The sequence below is a fragment of the Notechis scutatus genome, chromosome 3 (assembly GCF_049901735.1).
Source record: "Notechis scutatus isolate UNSWTSFEM ecotype Mainland chromosome 3, rNotScu1.2, whole genome shotgun sequence".
Classification (NCBI taxonomy): domain Eukaryota; kingdom Metazoa; phylum Chordata; class Lepidosauria; order Squamata; family Elapidae; genus Notechis; species Notechis scutatus.
This window is the reverse complement of record NC_142011.1, coordinates 88710320-88729357: the sequence shown is the minus strand read 5'-3', so window position 1 is coordinate 88729357 and position 19038 is coordinate 88710320. Positions and strand designations below refer to the sequence as shown.

The window sequence follows — 19038 nt, the reverse complement described above, 5'->3', positions numbered from 1 at the left end:
AATGTATCAGAAAACAAGCGTTTTGCATACTATTGCAAGTTACAGAACATGCATACCAAGTTTCTCATCTGCAATTAAATGAAGCTCCATTTGCCCAGTAATTAAAAGGGAGCATTGGAGTTATGCCAGAGTTGCTCTTTGTGCCAAGTTGCTGTTTGCCAGCTAACAGATGTCTTGCAGTTTTCTGAAAGAGACAAAGAAGTGGAACACCTAATTTTCAGATGCAATTATTTATTGAAGTTAAATGCAAACGGCTGTAATTTTTAGCTTTCTAGTGTGTCAACTAGCTTTGGTACAGAGTTGCTTGGATTTTTATTTTATTTTTTCAGATTTAGATGGTTGAGTTTGATGTGCGTTTTCATCTCTCCTGCTGCTTCACTGAGGGCCATCTGAAAGCTTATACTTCTCAAGTGTACATATGTGAACCACAAAGTTTTGTTTTATTTATTTATTTGGTTTGTCAATTGCTTACAAGATAATAGGTATAAGTAAAAACATAGTTATGAATACATGGATAATAATAATAATAAAAAATAAAAGAAACAATAGGACAGGGACAGTAGGCACATTGGTGCATTTATGCATGCCCCTACAGACCTCTTAGGAAAGGGGTGAGGTCAATAGTAGACAGTCTAAGGTTAAAGTTTTTGAGGTTTGGGGAAGAAACCACAGAGTCAGGTAGATTATTCCAGACATTGATCACTCTGTTGCTGAAGTTGTATTTCCTGCAATCAAGTTTGGTGCAATTAACCTTGAGTTTGTATCTATTGTTTACTCTTGTATTGTTATGGTTGAAGCTGAAGTATTCATTGACAGGTAGGACATTGCAATATATAATTTTATATACTATACTTAGATTGGACTGAAGGCGGCGTAGTTCTAGGTTTTCTAGGTCTAGAATTTCAAGTCTGGTGGCATAAGGTATTCTGCAACGAGTAGAGGAGTGTAGAACTCTTCTTGTGAAATATTTCTGGACTTTCTCAACTGTTTTAATATCAGATACGTAATGTGGGTTCCAGACTGATGAGCTGTATTCGAGTATTGGTCTAGCAAATGTTTTGTATGTTCTAGTTAGTAGTGTAATATTACCAGAAAAAAAGCTACGTAAGATTAGGTTAACAACTCTTAACGCCTTTTTGGCTATGTAGTTACAGTGGGCTCTAGCACTTAGATCATTAGAGATGAGTACTCCAAGGTCCATGACAGAGTTTGGATCATCAACAAGGTCTTGACTATTCAGCCTGTATTTTATTTTCTGATTTTTTTTTGCCAATATGTAGGACAGAGCATTTATTTGTTGAGACTTGAAGTTGCCATTTGCTTGACCATTCTGATACATAGTCAAGATCTTTTTGAAGGGTAGCAGTATTGTCTGTGGTATTGAACAGCTTTGCATCAGCGAAGAGAACACATTTGCTCTTAATATGATCACAGAGGTCATTTATGTAGAGTATGAAAAGAGTTGGTCCTAGAACACTGCCTTGGGGGACATCACTGTTGACAGGTACAGAATTTGATAGGACGCTCCCAATTTTGACCATTTGTTGTCTGTTTGACAAGAATGCTTCTATCCAGTTATGATGGTGTCCAGAGATACCGTAAGATTTAGTTTTAGGAGTAGTTTGTCGTGTACCACTGAATCAAAGGCTTTACAGGTTTTGCAACTTTCTTTGAGTACAACTGGGGCTGGGGGGAGGGAGTTAAAATGTGGCAGGAAAAAAACTTCTTGATTTTGTTTCTTCTTCAACTGCATTACATCAAATACATAGATTGAATGAATTTCCTTAATGATATTGAATGATCCCTGAATTTCCTGACAGTGAGAACCATCAACCAATGGAACAGCTTGCCTTCAGAAGTTGTGAGTGCTTCATCACTGGAAGCTTTCAAGAAGAGACTGAGTAGCCCCTTGTCAGAAATGCTATAGGGTCTCCTGCTTGAGAAGGAGGGGGTTGGACTAGATGACCTATAAGGTCCCTTCCAACTCTGTTATTTTGTATTCTGATGCAGTTCGGGAGAACAATTATATTGACTGCATATGTTAACTTTCCTTTTGGGATAATTATCATCCCATCTCCATATTGTACAAGGTGCCATGAGGTCTGAAGGTGTGTAGATTTGAAGCAGGCCACGGATTGCAATCAAATACACAATGGTGCTTGAAGAATAGGAACAGAACGAGGGTGTTTGGAAATGGGCGTAAACAATAGATATACAAAATTCTGCATTTGAATTGGGAAACAAGATAGCTTTATGTTTTGGAAAGAGTTATTAGGGAAGACAACATTTTGGTTATTGCTGTTATTACATAATTGCAGTGCTACAGAAAATTATCCAGTAGGCAGCCACGTTTCATAACTCACTTTTTTTTTTTAAATTGTAGGGCAACTACACATAGTGACCTTGTTCTCCGGGCTGTGAAGTTGGGAATTCCCTACAGAGTGGTCCACAATGCTTCCATATTGAATGCTGTTGGCTGTTGTGGTCTACAGGTATATTTCTTGAGTTCAGGCATTCTGTTCTTAAAAAAACCATAGCTTTGTCTTTTCTTCATAAGGGAGGTTGCAGAGGGCAGATGGTAACAGGCTTGTGTTTCAGAATCAGTTGTGATCCTTCCTCCTTCCCTTCTCTTCCTTTTCCCCCCCCTTTTTCTCAAAGTACTGTAAAATAACATACTCTGGGTAGTCCTCACCTTACAACTGGTTACTTGGCAACTGTTTAAAGCAGCAGTCGCCAACCGGTGGGCCGGTCTGTGGTGAGCTGCTAGAAAATTGTGGTGGGCCATAGAGAAATCTCACCCCCAGAGCACCCCCCCCCAAGCAATTAATCCAGGCTATGCAGAAGCACAAGGCTGCACCGCCCACATGGCCCGTGGGAACCCTCCCCACCCACTCACTCCTTACCCAGCAAACTTGCCTGTTAAATTGCTATTTTTCTGACCATCAGCTGTTCTGCTGTGCCGGGAGATTTAGATTAGTTAGGAAGCAGAAAATGGTTGGATTTCTTGCTTTCTGGCTAGTCTTTAGATATTTGGCTCTGCTTTTAAGCACAGACGAACCTCTCTTAGGACTGAAGGTTCTATTATTCAGTGCAGACTCATGGCAAGCAAATTTTATGTGACAGACTGAGCTAGCCGATGGCAGATAGATCACTGAATGATTCTGTGAGCAACTCAATCTGCCTGCCTGCTTTGCCTGATTTTGGGTAAAAGTTGCTCTTTTTATAAAATTCAATATTTATTCAATATTTATATAAATATTTATAATATTTACATACAAGCCATGCCCAGCCAATCACATGACCACCAAGCCACACCCACAAATTAGGCCATGCCCACAGAACCGGTTAGTGGTCCCTGGGATTTAAAATTATGAGTTTGGTGGTCCCTGAGGTCCAAAAGGTTGGCGACCCCTGATTTAAAGTGATGACAGACCTCCTAAAAGCTACTTAAGACCTGGTTCTAGACTTTTGATGTATAACCCATCCATCCATTCCCATAGATTAACACGGCCACATTTTGGCCACTTGGCAGCTGGTTCAGCTTTACAGTTGGTTGAGTGTTCTAAGGTCACATGACCATAATTTTTGACATTTTTTTTTTCAGTTTCTGGCCTTTTCAGCTGGTTTCTGACAAAAAAAACGCCCATAGGAATACATTATTTGTTTAATAACTATGGCATTCATTTCCTAACCACAACATTCACTTAACAACCACCACCAAAAGAAGTTATAAAATCAGCTCTGGTCATGTGGGTTCTTTGACTTAACAATCATCATAATTTATGACAGAAATTTCAACCTCCATTACAGTTGTAAGTTGAGGACCAGCTGTATAACTGAACTTCTAAACAGTAAAGTCTTCCTTTTTACCCCCTAATGGAAAAGATAAGCATGGATGGTACTTTTCCCATAGACCTTGAGGATAAAACCCTTAATCTAAAAGGCATAATCCTAATTTTGGATCCGTGTATTTTTCCTCTTGTTTTATTTCTATTTTATGTACCACTTTTCAATGACATTGCTTCTCCCCTGGACTAAACAGACTTATCAGAATTATAAATGGATACCTCTGATAAGGGGAAGATATCAGGTAGTCCTTGACTTATGGTGACAACTGGGATTAGAATTTCTGTTGCTAAGCAAGGGCGTTTAAGGGACTTGTGCGTGGTTTTATGACCTTTTGACCCAGTTATTAAGCTAATTGTTGCCGTTAAGCATGCAACACAGTGGCGTGAATCTGGCTCCCCCCCAATGACTTAGTCATGATCTCCCGCTTTCTAGCCTGGTGCCTTAACTACTAGATCCAACTGGCTCTCCTTAACCTTATTTTGCAGCATGTAAATTTAAATCCCATCATTTCAGACCTTTGATCCTTTTAGCTGGGGGTTAAGAGAGCTGGAGCCCAACAAAACTTGGAGAACCTTGCGTTCCTCCCTCCCATCTTTTTTTTTTTTGCACTTCCCAAAACAAGAGCTCATGCTTATATGCGCCTGTATTAAAGACTGATCTTGATGCAGAGGCTCATACTTCAGTGATGAAAAACAGGAAACACCTTTGCCTTAAAAAAAAAAAAAAAGGGCTTACAGAGGAGGGTGCACTGAAGCCTATGATGTAATTCTGCCTTGTTGGAGAGCAGCAGATGTCTAAGCAAATGACATTTGGAGTTCCAATTTTAACAGTTTTGCCAGCATGATTGGGGGAAGCCAGTTTGAAGTCAGTTGCACAGGAGCTTGTAGGGGGGAAAAAAGGCATGCCTTGTGCTTCATGAGTACTTGAAAGTGGCCGCTATTACAGCTAGTCCTCACTTAATGACAGGTCATTTACCAACCATTTGAAGTTGTGATGGACCCTTCAAAATGGATTTATGACCTAATTCCACCGTTCCAACAGTCATACACTCCCTGCTTGGCATTTTCTGCTGCTTTGGAGCATTTGTTTCCAGCCTATTGGAAAACATGAATTTGTTTAACAATTGCTGCAAAAATGACTGTAAAAATCAACATGTGATGACATGCTGACCCGTTTAACGACTGCCTTGACATACAAGCGTAAATCTGGGCTCAGGTATGGTCGTAAGTTCGAAGACTACCTGTACACAGAAACGAAAAAGTGTCTTATATACTGAAAAGCATGTTGCAGTATATACCTTTATGGCTGACGATTACAGTCCTTTCAAACGAGATGGGGTGAACAGATTTTAATCTCGTGACTTTCTGTCATGATTTGTGCAAAATAACATTTAAAAAGCACTTTGGTATTATAGAGTTGAGGTCAAGGAGTTGATAGCTTTGAACTAGCAAAAGTTTTAAAACCACGTGTTAATTCCTTCATACATGTACCACTTGTAGATTAAAATAGGGGGGTGGGTCTCCTTCCTTGGCAACTTTAAGCCTAGTAGATTTCAACTCCCAGAATTCCCCAGCCAGTTGGCTGGGGAATTCTGGGAGTTGAAGTCCTCCAGGCTTAAAGTTGCCAAGGTTGGAGACCCCTGAATTAAAAGGCCAAGTTAAAGTTATGCACGCTATACAGAGCTGAAATTGTCCCTTACTAGTAATTCTCATTTGATTCTCTATTCATTCGTTTAAATGGATCAAGAGAAGTTTAGTGCAGTTCTTTCTCTGTGAGTTCATGTTCATTTATTTTTATAGATCTCATTCGAAAATTCAACTCTCTGCTTTGGATTATACTGAAATATCCCATCAACATTTTCACAGAATCACTCCTCTATTTGATTTAGGTAGTTACAAGCTCCCAGCGATCTGATTAGGTGGGAGTGATGGAGTTTCTACTCCAAATTCTTGTACCTATTCAATTGTCAGTATCTTACAATGATCCAGTGGGGTGGGGATGATTTAGAGGCAGGCACAATTGGAAGCATCTGATCTCTTTGGAGAGCAGAGAGGAGGATCTACTTCCATCTCTTTCTCTGCAGCAGATGATAATTATTTATGTGTTTGTCCCCAAATACTTAAAAACTGAATCAGATTGTTGGAAACTTCTGTTTATTTATGGAATGATAAAGGTCTTATTTTTTGTGACCCCTAATCGGGGGTTTGATTAATTTAGATAGAATTCTCATGCTGGGAAACAACAACAAGCTAGATAGTTAAAAACTAAACTATCTAGATTGTTGTTGTTCCCCAGCATGGGAATTCTGGGAATTGAAGTTGCCAAGGTTAAGAAACACTGTTCTTGACCCTCACTGAAAATGGGAACCATGAATGCTTAAAGATGACCTGGAGAAATGCACTGACCGTTCTTACAGCCGAATGCAGCAGCCATGCTGGGAAAGGATGCCACAAAAATAGACACTTGGTTTTGAAAAGGTTACTTCATGATTTCTCTCAAGCTATTGCATTATGGCCTGTGAACGTGCATCCTTTTTTTTCATTTCTTGTTTTAAAAGGTCTACAGAACTGAGAAGGGCATGGTTATTTCTGAAAACTTTTTTTATGGCTGTTATGTAGTGAGATTTGGACTTAAACAATCATGGTTAGGAAACCCCAACACGGTTTAATTTCTACAGTTGCCATGAGAACGTATGTTACATTAACACGTGGCTGATCCTAGCAACGGCAGCCCTACATTGGTGCTCTTTTTCTCCTCTACGAAACATCTATCTGCGTTAATTTCCGCTTGCAAAGGTGTACAGTCCATATCAGTGTTATTCAACCTTGGCCACTTTGAGATAAATGGGACTTAACTCCCAGAATTCCCCTGTGAGCATGCTGGCTGGAGAATTCTGAAAGTTGAAGTTCACATATTTTAAAAACTGCCAAGTTTGAAAAAAAAAAAATAGGTCTTATGCTCAGGGCTCTCTCAGTAAATTGGAATGCTCATTCTCCCTTGAGAGTTCTGTATCATCACAAAATGGGTTGTGGTGTTGACTCACTCACTTGACATAATAGCAGGCATGAAACTGCCTTCTGCTATCCTGGCCCTGTGTCCTCTTTTTTACCTTTCAACATATTATCAGTCCCTTTGTTCTATTCCTCACTGGGCAGCTTGAAGAAATCAAAATTGCTTGTAAAGATGCAGGAATGTGTAACAATAGTATATGAGTATTGTCATAGTAAATGCATGTATTACTCCACTTGTATCCTATTCTTTATTTCAGTTTAGGAGAAGGCAATTTTTTTCCAAGCTGGTGAATATACATAAATTGCAAGGAGCCTCTTGAGGACACTTGTCACAAATGGGCTGTCATGAAGATGTGGCCAGTGCCCAAAAGCCCGTTTACCAGATTAAAAAACCGGCAATGTTGCTGCCTGAATTCCCAGCTAACTTTCAAGTGAAATATTTGTTCCAGCCAACTAAACATATTTATTTTCAATGTCTATCTCCATGTGTGGGATTCAAGGGTATTCTTGTAAAGAAACGTGATTTTAATAATGGGCATTTTCCAACATACCATCTTTCCAGTTACCACCTTTACGAAAAATCAAAAAAATGAAAAGAATCTAAAATATAGGTAATCCTCGATTTACTCTTGCAATTGAGCCAGGAATTAATCGTAAGTCATTGCCAGTCATTAAGCACATCATCACATGACTGACCCAATTTTACAGGTTTTTTTTTTGTGATGGTCGTTAAGCAAATCTACAGTCATTAAGGGAGCCATTTTTCTGGGATGCTCTTGATCACATGATCATGGGGATGCTACAGATGTGGTGGAAAATGGTCATAAGTCACTTTTTTCAGTGCCGTTGTAACTTTGAACGGTCACTAAATGAACTGTTGTAAGTCGAGGACTGCCTGTACTAAAGGACTTAAAGGAGATGTGCAGGAGATCGTCACACATGCTAGACTGGAATTTCAGCTGTAGTCATTGCAGTTGTAAGTCAAGGCACCTGTAGAACTGGACCCTGATTTTTCAACTGTTTTTTTTTACAGCAGTCGGTAACTCAGTTGCAGAATTGCAAGTCCAAATCACACAGTCATTAAATGAATCACAAGTTTATTAAATGAATCCAATCTCCCAACTTGCAAAAAAACCATCCCAAATCGCAGCCATGTGACTGTGGGATGCTGTAACTGGTCATACATATGAACTGATTGCCAAGCATCTAAAATGCAGTCATGTAACCATGGGAGATGTGTGTGTGTATCTGTGAGAGAGACATGATGTTTTACAATGGCCAGAAGTGCCTTATGGGCCATAAAGCACCTTTTCCAAGGCCATTGTAACTTTCTTAAACAACTAGTCATAAGTCAAGGACTATCCGTAACACCATACATACTCTACTGTATTTGATATCCTAAGCTTGGGGATACAGCAAGAAATAACAGTAGCAATATGTGGTCATTTTTTTTGTTGAATGGTGAAATATTAAAATAGAGGAGCGTTATTTCGGATAGAAAACTGTGAACAACGAGCAAGCGGGACATCCCCTCACCTGTTTTAGTCATCTCTTTATTCGTTTATTAAATTTATATGGTATCCATCTCATTGCCTAAGGCAACATACCATAGGCTTTAAATCACCCCCACTTTAGCAGATGAAACCGAGGCTGAATTCTACCACAATGTTATCTAACTTCACTTCATCGTTTCTCAGATGTTGTCATCTGAAGATCATTCTACAGTTTGCATTAGTAGCACCAAGATGTTTCTTAATTTAATGACACCCAAATTCCTTTCTGAAAATAGAAACAATTTACATGTCATAAATGCCCAACTCAACTCAGACCTCATAATTAACATGTACTGAAACCTACTCTTTCACTACTTCAACCTCTACCAGCAAAGCTGCCTGGGCAAAAAAAATTCATACACTATTTCTAACAAATACTGTGGGTTTGGCAGCTTTCCAGCGGAGTTCTGCCTGAGCGGTCACCAAGAATCCTCTATATGAGGATTTACTTTTTAGATAGCTTTTGACAGACACAATGGGATCCTTTTAGTTTCATCTGGCTGCAGAATTTGTGGTTTAGATGTGCCCACCTATGGTAAAAGCCGGTAATGAAGGGCAGTTTTTAGAGCTACTGCTGGAAACATGGTTTTTACAGCATGTTTCTAGTAACAAATGCATGCAACGTAGATAAAGGGCACTCGGACATGTCTAGGAAATCTGTAGGTTTGTATAATGCTTAGTGCAATAGATGCAATATGTGGAATTCGTCTAAAGCCAAAAGTAAACAACTGCGAATTAAACTTTCTGACATCAGCTTTTTGGATATGAAGATATTTGCAATCATACCTGCAAATTCGAGTGATTATGTGCCGTCAAATCATTGTCATCTCCGGGTTACGGTGTAGACAGAATTTCTCCATGACAACTACCTGCAAATTAGGGACATCTTAAAACTGTCTACTGGGGACTTCCGGTTTGTCCGACCGCGAGCTGCAGGGATTTGCGGCTGCGATCCCTGCCGCGCTAGCCATTTTTGGGGCTCCGACCCAGCCGGTGCGGAGCTGGCTGCCCTGCAGGGGCAGCTGAAGGTAGGGGATCCGGAGAAGGGTTTGGGGGTGCTGCAGACCCCTCCCTGGCCGGCAGAACCCCCTTTCCCAGGACGGTGCAGCGGCGGTCCGTAATGGCCACCACAAAGAAGCTGGCAGCCGGGTAAGAATGCGCAGGAGGAAGTGGAGAAAGTGATTGAGAGGAGAAAGTTTTTCTTGGCTCCTAGGACTCTAAGACATATTTAATAAAATTCCTGAAAAGTATGATTTTCTGAATAATACCTGCCAGAAGAGGAAAAAAGCGGCTGCTTGAAGGTGCTGAAAGGATAGCTTTCCCTCTTTTCCTACGGAATAAATAACTGGATATTAAGAAACCTATTTTTAGGTGGAAATTGGTTTTAAGCGATGAGTGGGAAGAGAGAGGATTAAAAGAAAATATTTGTATGCTAAGATTTGTTGGAGCAGATGCCTTAAGGATTTGAAGACTAGAATATATTGTAACAAGACTTTAAACAGATTTGGACTTTCTTTCTCTTTGATTGATATTACCCCAGAAGGAGAAAGTGAGAACTCTGCCTTGGTTTGGACTGATTGATAACTTTGGGACTGTTTTATCTTTTTTATTTTCTTTTGAATATTCTGGTTGTTGTAAGAAGAAAGAAGGAGAAAAGAAAAGAAAAGATTTATAATGGCTCTTTCTGTTGAGGAACTAAGAAATGGTGTGGAAGAAGCTTTCCTTTTCTTAGAAATGGCGCTTACTAATTATCAACAAAAATTACAACAGATGAAGACAGCAGAGGAACAAGAAAGAAAGGAAGGAGCCATCTTTAATGAATCTCAGAATTTGATCCAGAAAAAAGGAAGAGAGAAAGAAAAGAAAAGAAGAGAAAAGAAGAAAACTAAAGGATTTAAGGACTTAAGATCTAAAAAACATTTAAGAAAGGGAAAAATAAAGTGCAAAACCAATATGATGATTGTAAACAAAGGGAAAAGAAATACGACAGAGAAGGGAAGCCGGTAAGGCAGAGGCTAGAAGAAGGGGGTAAGAAAGGTTTGTTGGGAAAAGAAAGAAAGGGAAAAGGTGGAGAAAAGCTACAACGTTTTGAAATTAAATGGAAAAAAGGAATTTTTATGGATAATGGATAAAGTATAATTTTTTTAAAAAAAAAAGATTTTGCAAGGTACATAAGATGAGATGGTAGTATTGCAATGGTTTAAGAGTTGATAAGAGATTAAAATGTTAAAATGTTTAAAAATGATTGGTTTTAAAACTTAATAATAGGAGAGGTTTAGAATATTGTTTTAATTAAAGAGTTTAATAAAATTATGGTATTGATGTTATTATAAAATTTTTATTATAGTATTTCTTTTTAATATTTGGATTTATTCTCTAATTATGAACTTAATTGTGTTGGATGTATTAGTTAGATAGAATGTACCAAGCAAAATCTGATTGGGTATTAGATATTATTTTAAAGATTAATTTGATTAACTTAGGGGGAGATAGAAAGGCATCATACTCTGATTAATGATTTCAGGAGAAACTGATTTTCTTTTTTTCATAAGGGATGAGACAAAGGGATGATAAAAAATGGACAAAAGATACAAATATAATGATTTAAACTAAGATGATTAATTAAGGTAGAATTAAGAAGTGTGAAATATGTGGAGAAGTTAATATAGAAGGCTTAGAATGGTAAATAAAATAAGTAATGATATGTAAGATGAGCATGAATATAATTGAAGTCCATGAAGAGAGAGACACCTGGGTCCAAGTTACTTTCCAAAAGATATTTTTTATGTTTTGTGTGTTGTGTGTATATGTCTTTTTGGGGGAGAATTGGTAAAAACTTGTAGAAATATAGAATGAGAATAATGGTAACTAAGTCAGAAAGAAACAGATGAAATAATAATAATGATATTGAATAAGAGTAAAGAGAAGTAAAGAGAAATTGAATAAGAGGTTTTGGTATATTATATGGAAATGGTTTAAAACAGAATCATAATTTATCTGACTTGTTAAATTTACAAGGGAAAAAGGTTTAAACATGTAATGAATAATGATAATTTGTGTGTTTTAAAAATTAATAAAACTTGTTTTTTTTAAAAAAAAAAAACTGTCTACTGATTTTAAAAAAATCAGAGCTCTATTTGACCTGGAAATTAAAATGATAAAGCTGCCTTGGTTATAATTATTATCTTTTACCTGGTTTTAAAGGCCCCAAATCTATATCAGTGTATCAGGGAGCATTTCAGATTACTAAATAAAATGCTACTCCAACTGAAGGCAGATGTGTGGCATCACTGATCTTATGTGAACAAAGCTATAGCTGGAATCTATATTTTCCATGCGTTTAATTCATCTTTTTTCGTCATTGCCCTTTTGCTGTGGAATTTCAAGTGCTGAACTATCTATTTCCGTCAAAGAGTTGGCTGCAAAACTTTACACTGTCAAGTTCTATTTGAAGAGTCACATAAGGAGTTTTTAACTATTCTATGAAGTCCTTTAGGATTAAATTCATATAAGAAAGCATCATAGCTGAGGCAGTATTTCAACCCACCATCTCTTATCTATATATAAAATATGGGTTTTTTCTCCCCTCTTAGACTCGAGTTTGAATAATTTAATCCCTGAAGAATTGTTCCCATTACAATAGCATATAGTGTAAGATCTGTGATGTAAACCAAACCAAGAACAGTCTCCATGAAAGCCTAAATCTACTCTTAAATAAGATGAGCCATTGTAACAGAATTTTGCAAGTCTGATTATGCTTTGTCTTGTTCCTTTCTTACACTCACTCTGAACTGCAAGCGGGGAGAGGGGTCAACCCAAAATTTCTTTACACATACCTTCTTGGTTTGGACTCAAGCTATGTTTCACTAACTCCTTGTTAAAGAGTTGCTTGACAGATCAGTGAAGTGGTTGGCATATAAATTTAATTGTTTAAGTAATTTAACTTAAAAAAGGGTCAGTCCTCTCTATGTCAAGGTTGTAGTCTTTGCTTTCTACACATGTTTACTCAGTGGTCATTATTTATTCTCATAGGTGATTTCAAGAACAAGGGCATGAGATAGGAAACAGATAGAGAGAAAGAGAGAGATTCATACGAATAATATATTCCAACATGTTCAGTGGAACTTCTCTGAAAATATGTCTAGATTGTGGTTAGGTTTGCTTCCCTGTTACTCTCTGATAAATTAAAAGTCCATCAGGTCATTCTGGTGTAGAGCCATGGGGTACATTCTCAATTTAGCTTGCATGTATTGGTCCTACAGGTGGGAAGAATACCTGAGCAGAACATCTAGCTCAAAAAAGAACTGTTCTACATTCTTTGCACATTTGTTCTTGCTTAATCACATTATTATTTTTTGGTGCCCTTGAATTAGCGTTGACTCCTGGCAACTGCCCAGACGAGTCCTTACAGAATTTGTTGATAAGATCATAGAATTATATGGCTGGAAAGGGTTTTAGAAGTCTTCTATTCTAATCCCCTACTCAAGACAGGGGACCTCATTCCATCCCAGACGAATAGCTGTCCAATCTTTTCTTGAGCATCCACAACTCCGGGAAGCAAGCTGTTACATTGGTTAATTGCTCTCACTGTCAGGAAATTTTTCCTTAGTTCCAGGTTGGATCTTTCTTCAACTTGCTTCCACCTGTTGCTTCTTGCCTTGACTTGCCTTGATGCCTAAGAAATCTTAAAACTCACAGTCTTGTGGTTTCTAGCCTGGTGCCTAACCATTACACCAAGCTAGCTCTTATTGAAGTGTAATATTTAAGAATGTACAGTTCTTTTCAGCCATTCCCTTTGACTTGTTTTCCCAGCTGACACTACTGTTGTTGTTGTAAGTCGTGAAGTCGTGTCTGACCCATCGTGAACCCATGGACAACGTTCCTCCAGGCCTTCCTGTCCTCTACCATCCCCCGGAGTCCATTTAAGCTCACGCCGACTGCTTCAGTGACTCCATCCAGCCACCTCATTCTCTGTCGTCCCATTCTTCTTTTGCCTTCTTCATTATATTTATGAATTATGGACATCTCTCTTGTTTTCATTTTCCTTTCCACTCTTAATTCTCTGCCCAAATGTTTGGGCCACACCTTGAAAATGTGTTAATTTCTTCCTTACCAATTGAGCTGGGTGTAGAAAAGAGCTGCATGAATCCCAACAATAAATCAGCTCCTTTTTTAAAAGCTACTCTTACAGCGGGGTAGGGGAAGCAACACCAAGTACTTTGAGAAGCGTTGAAGAGTTAAAAAGTTGCATTTTGATCTTTCCCTCCAACTTGAGTAACCTTTTTTCTTTTCTCAAGTTCCCGGCAGGGCATTTGGGGTTGTGAAACACACAAATCTGGATTGCTCATTGTTGTTCAACTTACCCAAATATGTACTATTCCAAGAACCACTTGCAGAGCACACTGTTCTAGCAGTGTGAATGAAGCAAACTGTTTTGTGCAAAACCCAGTTCATTTAGCTCATTGCAAGGCAAAGAAAGGGTGTGAAAATGTTTGAGGGTGGAGGGCTGTATATCTTCCAGGCAAAGTAGTTGAGCTGCATTCTGGCTGTAGCGGATAAGGCCTCAGACAAAGGAGTTAGGCCTTGAGGCAAAAGTGGCCCCGCCTCCTTTCATCCCAGCTCATCCATCCATTCTCCCTTCCATTCAATTCCTCCCCGTTTCCTGTCTCCCTCTGTGCAATCCCCTTATCCTCTGTTGCCAGGAGGAAAAGTAAAAGTGTTGGCAAGAATGCAAAGCTACGCACCTGGGGACAGTTCTGGAGTCTGTAGAGATGTATCCAGCAATGCTTTAGGTGTCTATAGGAGCTGCTATAGGAGCTATAGATGGGCTGTCTGTAGGAGCAGCATCTTACAACTCAGTGGTGTTTTTCTTTTCTCCTAGACTTGCTGTTCCTTGTTTGGAAGTTGTTTAAGATACCCCTCCCCCAATTATACAACTTTTCTCGCCACATTTGTTAAGTGAGTCACTACAGTATTTATATTAGTAACACCATTGTGAAGTGAATCTGGTTTCTCCATTGACAAAATATGAGTCAGTTGTCAAGCATACGAATGTAAATCTCGTGACCATGGGGATGCTGCAGTGGTCATAAGTGTGACAAATGGTCATAAGTCGCTTTTTTCATTTGTTCGTTGTAACTTCGAATGTCCACTAAATGAACTGTTGTAAGTCAAAGACTACCTGTATTTCATTGTGAATTGTCTATGTGATTTGAGTTTGTAAACAACTTGTTCATAAATCACAAATAACATCATGTCTTCAATCTCTGAATATAGGTAGACCTCAGTTGATAATCATTCATTTGGCAACCATTTGAAGTTACAGCAACACTGAAAAAAACTTACTTATGACTGGTCCTCATGGTTACAACCATTGCAGCATCACCATGACCATATGATCAAAATGTCGGTCCTTGGCAACTGGTATATATGATGGTTTGCATCCCAGGGTGGGATACAAAATAAACATAGTCACAAAAACAGGTGAAGCCCCTTTTATTCCTTCGCTTTGCTTCAAAGCTCCAAATATCCTTGACTGGATACAAAAAACTCCCCCACAAGCAGTTACAAAAAGGAAGAAATGGCGTTTAAACTAAAAATGCCTATAAATTATAAAGAGTAAAAACAACACAAACCACACTGAAGCAATTAAGGGAACCAGGGAAGATAAGGGCTTGAAGACATCCACAGATATCAGAACACACACTTGGAAAGACGTCAAACTCAGGAACGACAGACTAGAGATATTTCCACACTTTGTTTCCAGCACTGACCCATACGCATGTCCGTCCTTTTAACCAGTTCTCACAGCTGCAGCCCATGAAGAGGATCAAGGCCCTTTCCTCCCCTGAAGACCACGCCATCACATTTCTCCCTTATCCTCTCCTCCCTGCGTGCCCTAGGATTGAGAGGGGATGGGCCTGAGTCTTCATCTGACTGCCCAGCCGGCCTCTACCCTTCCCCAGCCTCCTCCACAACCTCCGGAGCCACACTTCCACTCCCTGTCGGCTGTTCCTCCTCTCCCTCGGAGTCAGTCTCCAACGGGCATGACAGCATTGTCCCAGGGTCATGTGATCTCCATTTGCAAGCCTTCCCGGGCGGCTTTTTAACCAGCAAAGTCAACGAAGGAAGCTGGATTCGCTTCACAGTCTTCTCTCTAAATCAAATTATGATTTTCCCAAATCCTAATAACATTGGCACATTGCAAAAACATGCCCTTCGATAAGGGTCCTTCTTCTCGAGCATGGTTTGTCCAGGAAACTGCATATTGGACTTCTTGCACAAAGCAAGGATTTTTATTTTGCTTAGTTTTAGTACCTTAATCATCTTAATTATGTTTAATCATTCAAATAATTAATTGTTTGTCTATGTGTCTTTTAACATCTGTAAGCCACCCGGAGTCGCCGTAGAGAGGAGATGGGCTGCGGAATGAATAAATGAATGAATGAATAAATGATGGGGCAGACTTGAACTGTAAAAATGTGATAAAATGAGGGCGGTGAAACTTCCCTAAAGGACTAATTCAGTACCGATAGTCCTCGACTTACGTCCACAGGTATGGCTGAAACTTCCAGAGGCAGATGTTAAATGAGTTGCACCTGATTTTTATTTTCTGTTTTTGCCACGGTTGTTCAAGTGAATTGCCCCGATTGTTAAACAAATCCGACTTTCCCCATTGACTTGGCTTGTCAGAAGCCAGCTTGGAAGATCGCAGAGATAATAATAACATGGCCCCAAATGCTACAACTATCATTAATGCATGCTGATTGCCAAGTGCCCAAATGTTGATCATGTGACCGCGGGGATACTGCACCAGAGGTGCTATTCAGCAGGTTCTGACCAGTTCTGCAGAACGGGTAGCGGAAATTATGAGTAGTTTGGAATACCACCTCTGACTGGCCCTGCTCCCATCAATTCTCTGTCTCCTGAGTCCCAACTGATCGGCCGAGCCTTCTTTTGTTGCCCTGCATGGGAGAACGGAGCTGGAAAGCAGGTTAGTGGGGTGGGGAGAGATGGAGATTTTACAGTATCCTTCCCCTGCCACGCCCACCAAGCCATGACCACCAAGCCACACCCACATAACTGGTAGTAAAAAGTTTTGAATCCCAGCTGCGCTAGTTGTAAGTGTCAAGAATCAGTTCGTTTTTTCAGTGCCATTGTAACTTTGAATGGTTGTAAGTTGTCTCCTGCGTAGAGAAGGAGTTTTGCTTCTTCCATAAGTGTTTTACCTAGGTTTTTCTGTTTGAGCAGCGTCGTCTTGTACCTGGCTACTGCAATGAGTACTGCTACTTCTTCATGCATTATGATACGCTTGCATAGCTAAAGTTGTCTCTTGAATACCCATTCAGAAATAGGACTTGTTTTCTCTTGTTTTTCCATCCTTACAGCCGCTTCTTCCCTCTTCCACATATTTTAAAATGTTAAATTTTATTGATTTTGTATTAATTACATTTCTTAGTGCTTAATAAACAACGTGTTAGCTGGATATTTAATTTGCTTAACAGAACTGATTATATTCTTAATCTTCACACCTTTAGATTCCATGGTGTTTGATAGTATTCTGTGTCTTCTTTCATTTAATTTTCAATGTCAACCTATCCATTTCTGCATAGTCTAGTACAGGGGTCTCCAACCTTAGCAACTTTAAGTCAAACCTTAGCAACTTTAAGCAAAGCTGGCTGGGGGATTCTGGGAGTTGAAGTCCTCCAGGCTTAAAGTTGTCAAGGTTGGAGACCCCTGGTCTAGTATCTTCTTAATTATCTCTTCATCTCATGGTGTCTCTTCCACATTGTTAATCCTTTTAATATTTTAATGGCTGGAAAGTTTGTGTTATGTTTGGATTTCTAATGCAGTTGTTTATGTTGTTGTTATTGCAGTTTATATCTCTTATCATGCTTTTCATAAGGTGTCTGTGATATGGGAGCCAATATTATTTAAATAAACAAGATCAATGAATATTACTAACATCCTGTATTATAATAATGTATAGATTGCAGATTTGGTTCCTAATAATGTCTTAGTGAGTTTTTAAAAAAAAAAAAAAAACTTAAATTGCACAACGAGGGGTAGAGATCCACTCTTACAAGGAAGCAGATTTTCCTACATTAAATTCAAAGCATACAAAGCAAAGCAGTGTACTTGCATAACCTGTTAGTAGTTACCCAGTGCCTGCTTTAGAACTTATTCCACCTTCAAATGTACTTAGTTTTTTTTTAAAAAAAAAAAAAATTATTAAGAATTTTAATGTTATTCTTTTATTAAGAATTTTAATGTAATCCCGTTGTAAGGAATGGAATATGAGATAAAGAGATACCTGTTTATGGATCTGAAGAGCTATTAAATTTGTTTCTACTTGTGGTCAAGGTTGCAAGTCACTTCCTTATATATATCTCCTTTCTTTTTCTTCATTGTTCACTTACTTTTTCTTCAGCTTTTTCCCTGAACTTTTTATTCTTTCTTTCCATTCTATTTTTTTCTCTAAATTTAATGTGTATTAGCTTTTACTAATTACAATAGTAAAAGCTAATACACATTAAATTTAGAGAAAGAAAATGGAATGGAAAAAATAATAAAAAGTGCAAGAAAAAAGAAAAAGAAAGAAAAAGAAAATGAAGAATCCCTAATCAGATATTTGTTCATCCCATATCCCATTTCTTATTTTAACCTTGATCAAATAAACCAACTTTATATTTTCCCTTTTACTTCTCACTATCTTAATTGTTAATTCAATCAAATATTATCGTAGGATTTGATTTATTTTCAATTCTTTGTTATCTCATTGCATAGACTTTCCAAGGCTTAAAGCCTCTTTTGTAAATCCAACAAGAAAACATTATCCAGGTCATTCGCTTGGTTTATCATTTATGTTTAATTTTTAAAAGTTTGTCAAAGTTTGTATGTCTAGTAAAGTGTTTGGAACGTTCCAAATCATTATCTTGGACTGTCATTTGTAGTTCCATCTCCCCTACTTTATTTTCTCAGATAAAATTTGTTCCACATTGGTCACTTTCTTTATTAACATTTTTTACATGTAGTCTGTCCATAGAAACGGACTTTATCACTGAAAGTGTTGATATTGTAATCACTAACCTTTGATTTCATTTTTCAAAAATCTACTTTAAAATCTCTGATAACATTTGGTGTCATTTTGCAAGTCTCAGTATTAAATGACATCAAGTTTGTATTTTTTTTTTGTTCTGCTTAAAATCTTTAGTCCCCTCTAGTGTCCAGTTTCTAAAATATCACTTATCTTTTATTACGACTTGCAATAACCAGAATAGCATTTCCCACAAGAAGTTGTTTTTTTTAATAGTTAATACCAACATCTTTCAGTAAAAGTCAATATTATAATTTATCTGGGTACTTAATCCATTTGATCCATTCTTAAATCAAAAACTAACTTAACCTCTGCTGTTTATTTCAGGTTCTGTAAATTCTTAAACTTGTAATTAATTTTGCTTTTGTTTAGAGTTGAAGAAAAACTCAACTGATGGAAACTTCAACTTTGTCCTTTTGAAGGTCTCTAATACTGTTAAGATGGCTAACAGGCAATTTATGAAAGTGATTTTAAAAAAAGAAGTTTGTGAACTTAGTGTCATTTAAAAGACTCCAACATGCAAAATGAT

General features: G+C 38.2%; 1 protein-coding gene across 4 annotated transcripts in view; it reads left to right on the top strand.

Moving 5' to 3' along the window:
- The window catches only part of DPH5 (diphthamide biosynthesis 5), a 37809-nt gene that overhangs the window by 8224 nt on the left and 10547 nt on the right, over positions 1-19038 (top strand). For all 4 annotated transcript variants that reach the window (XM_087960742.1, XM_026671792.2, XM_087960741.1 and 1 more), the window contains one exon: positions 2384-2492. In XM_087960742.1, coding sequence (XP_087816868.1) covers positions 2384-2492 — 109 coding nt within the window. The remainder of the gene's footprint in view (positions 1-2383; positions 2493-19038) is intronic.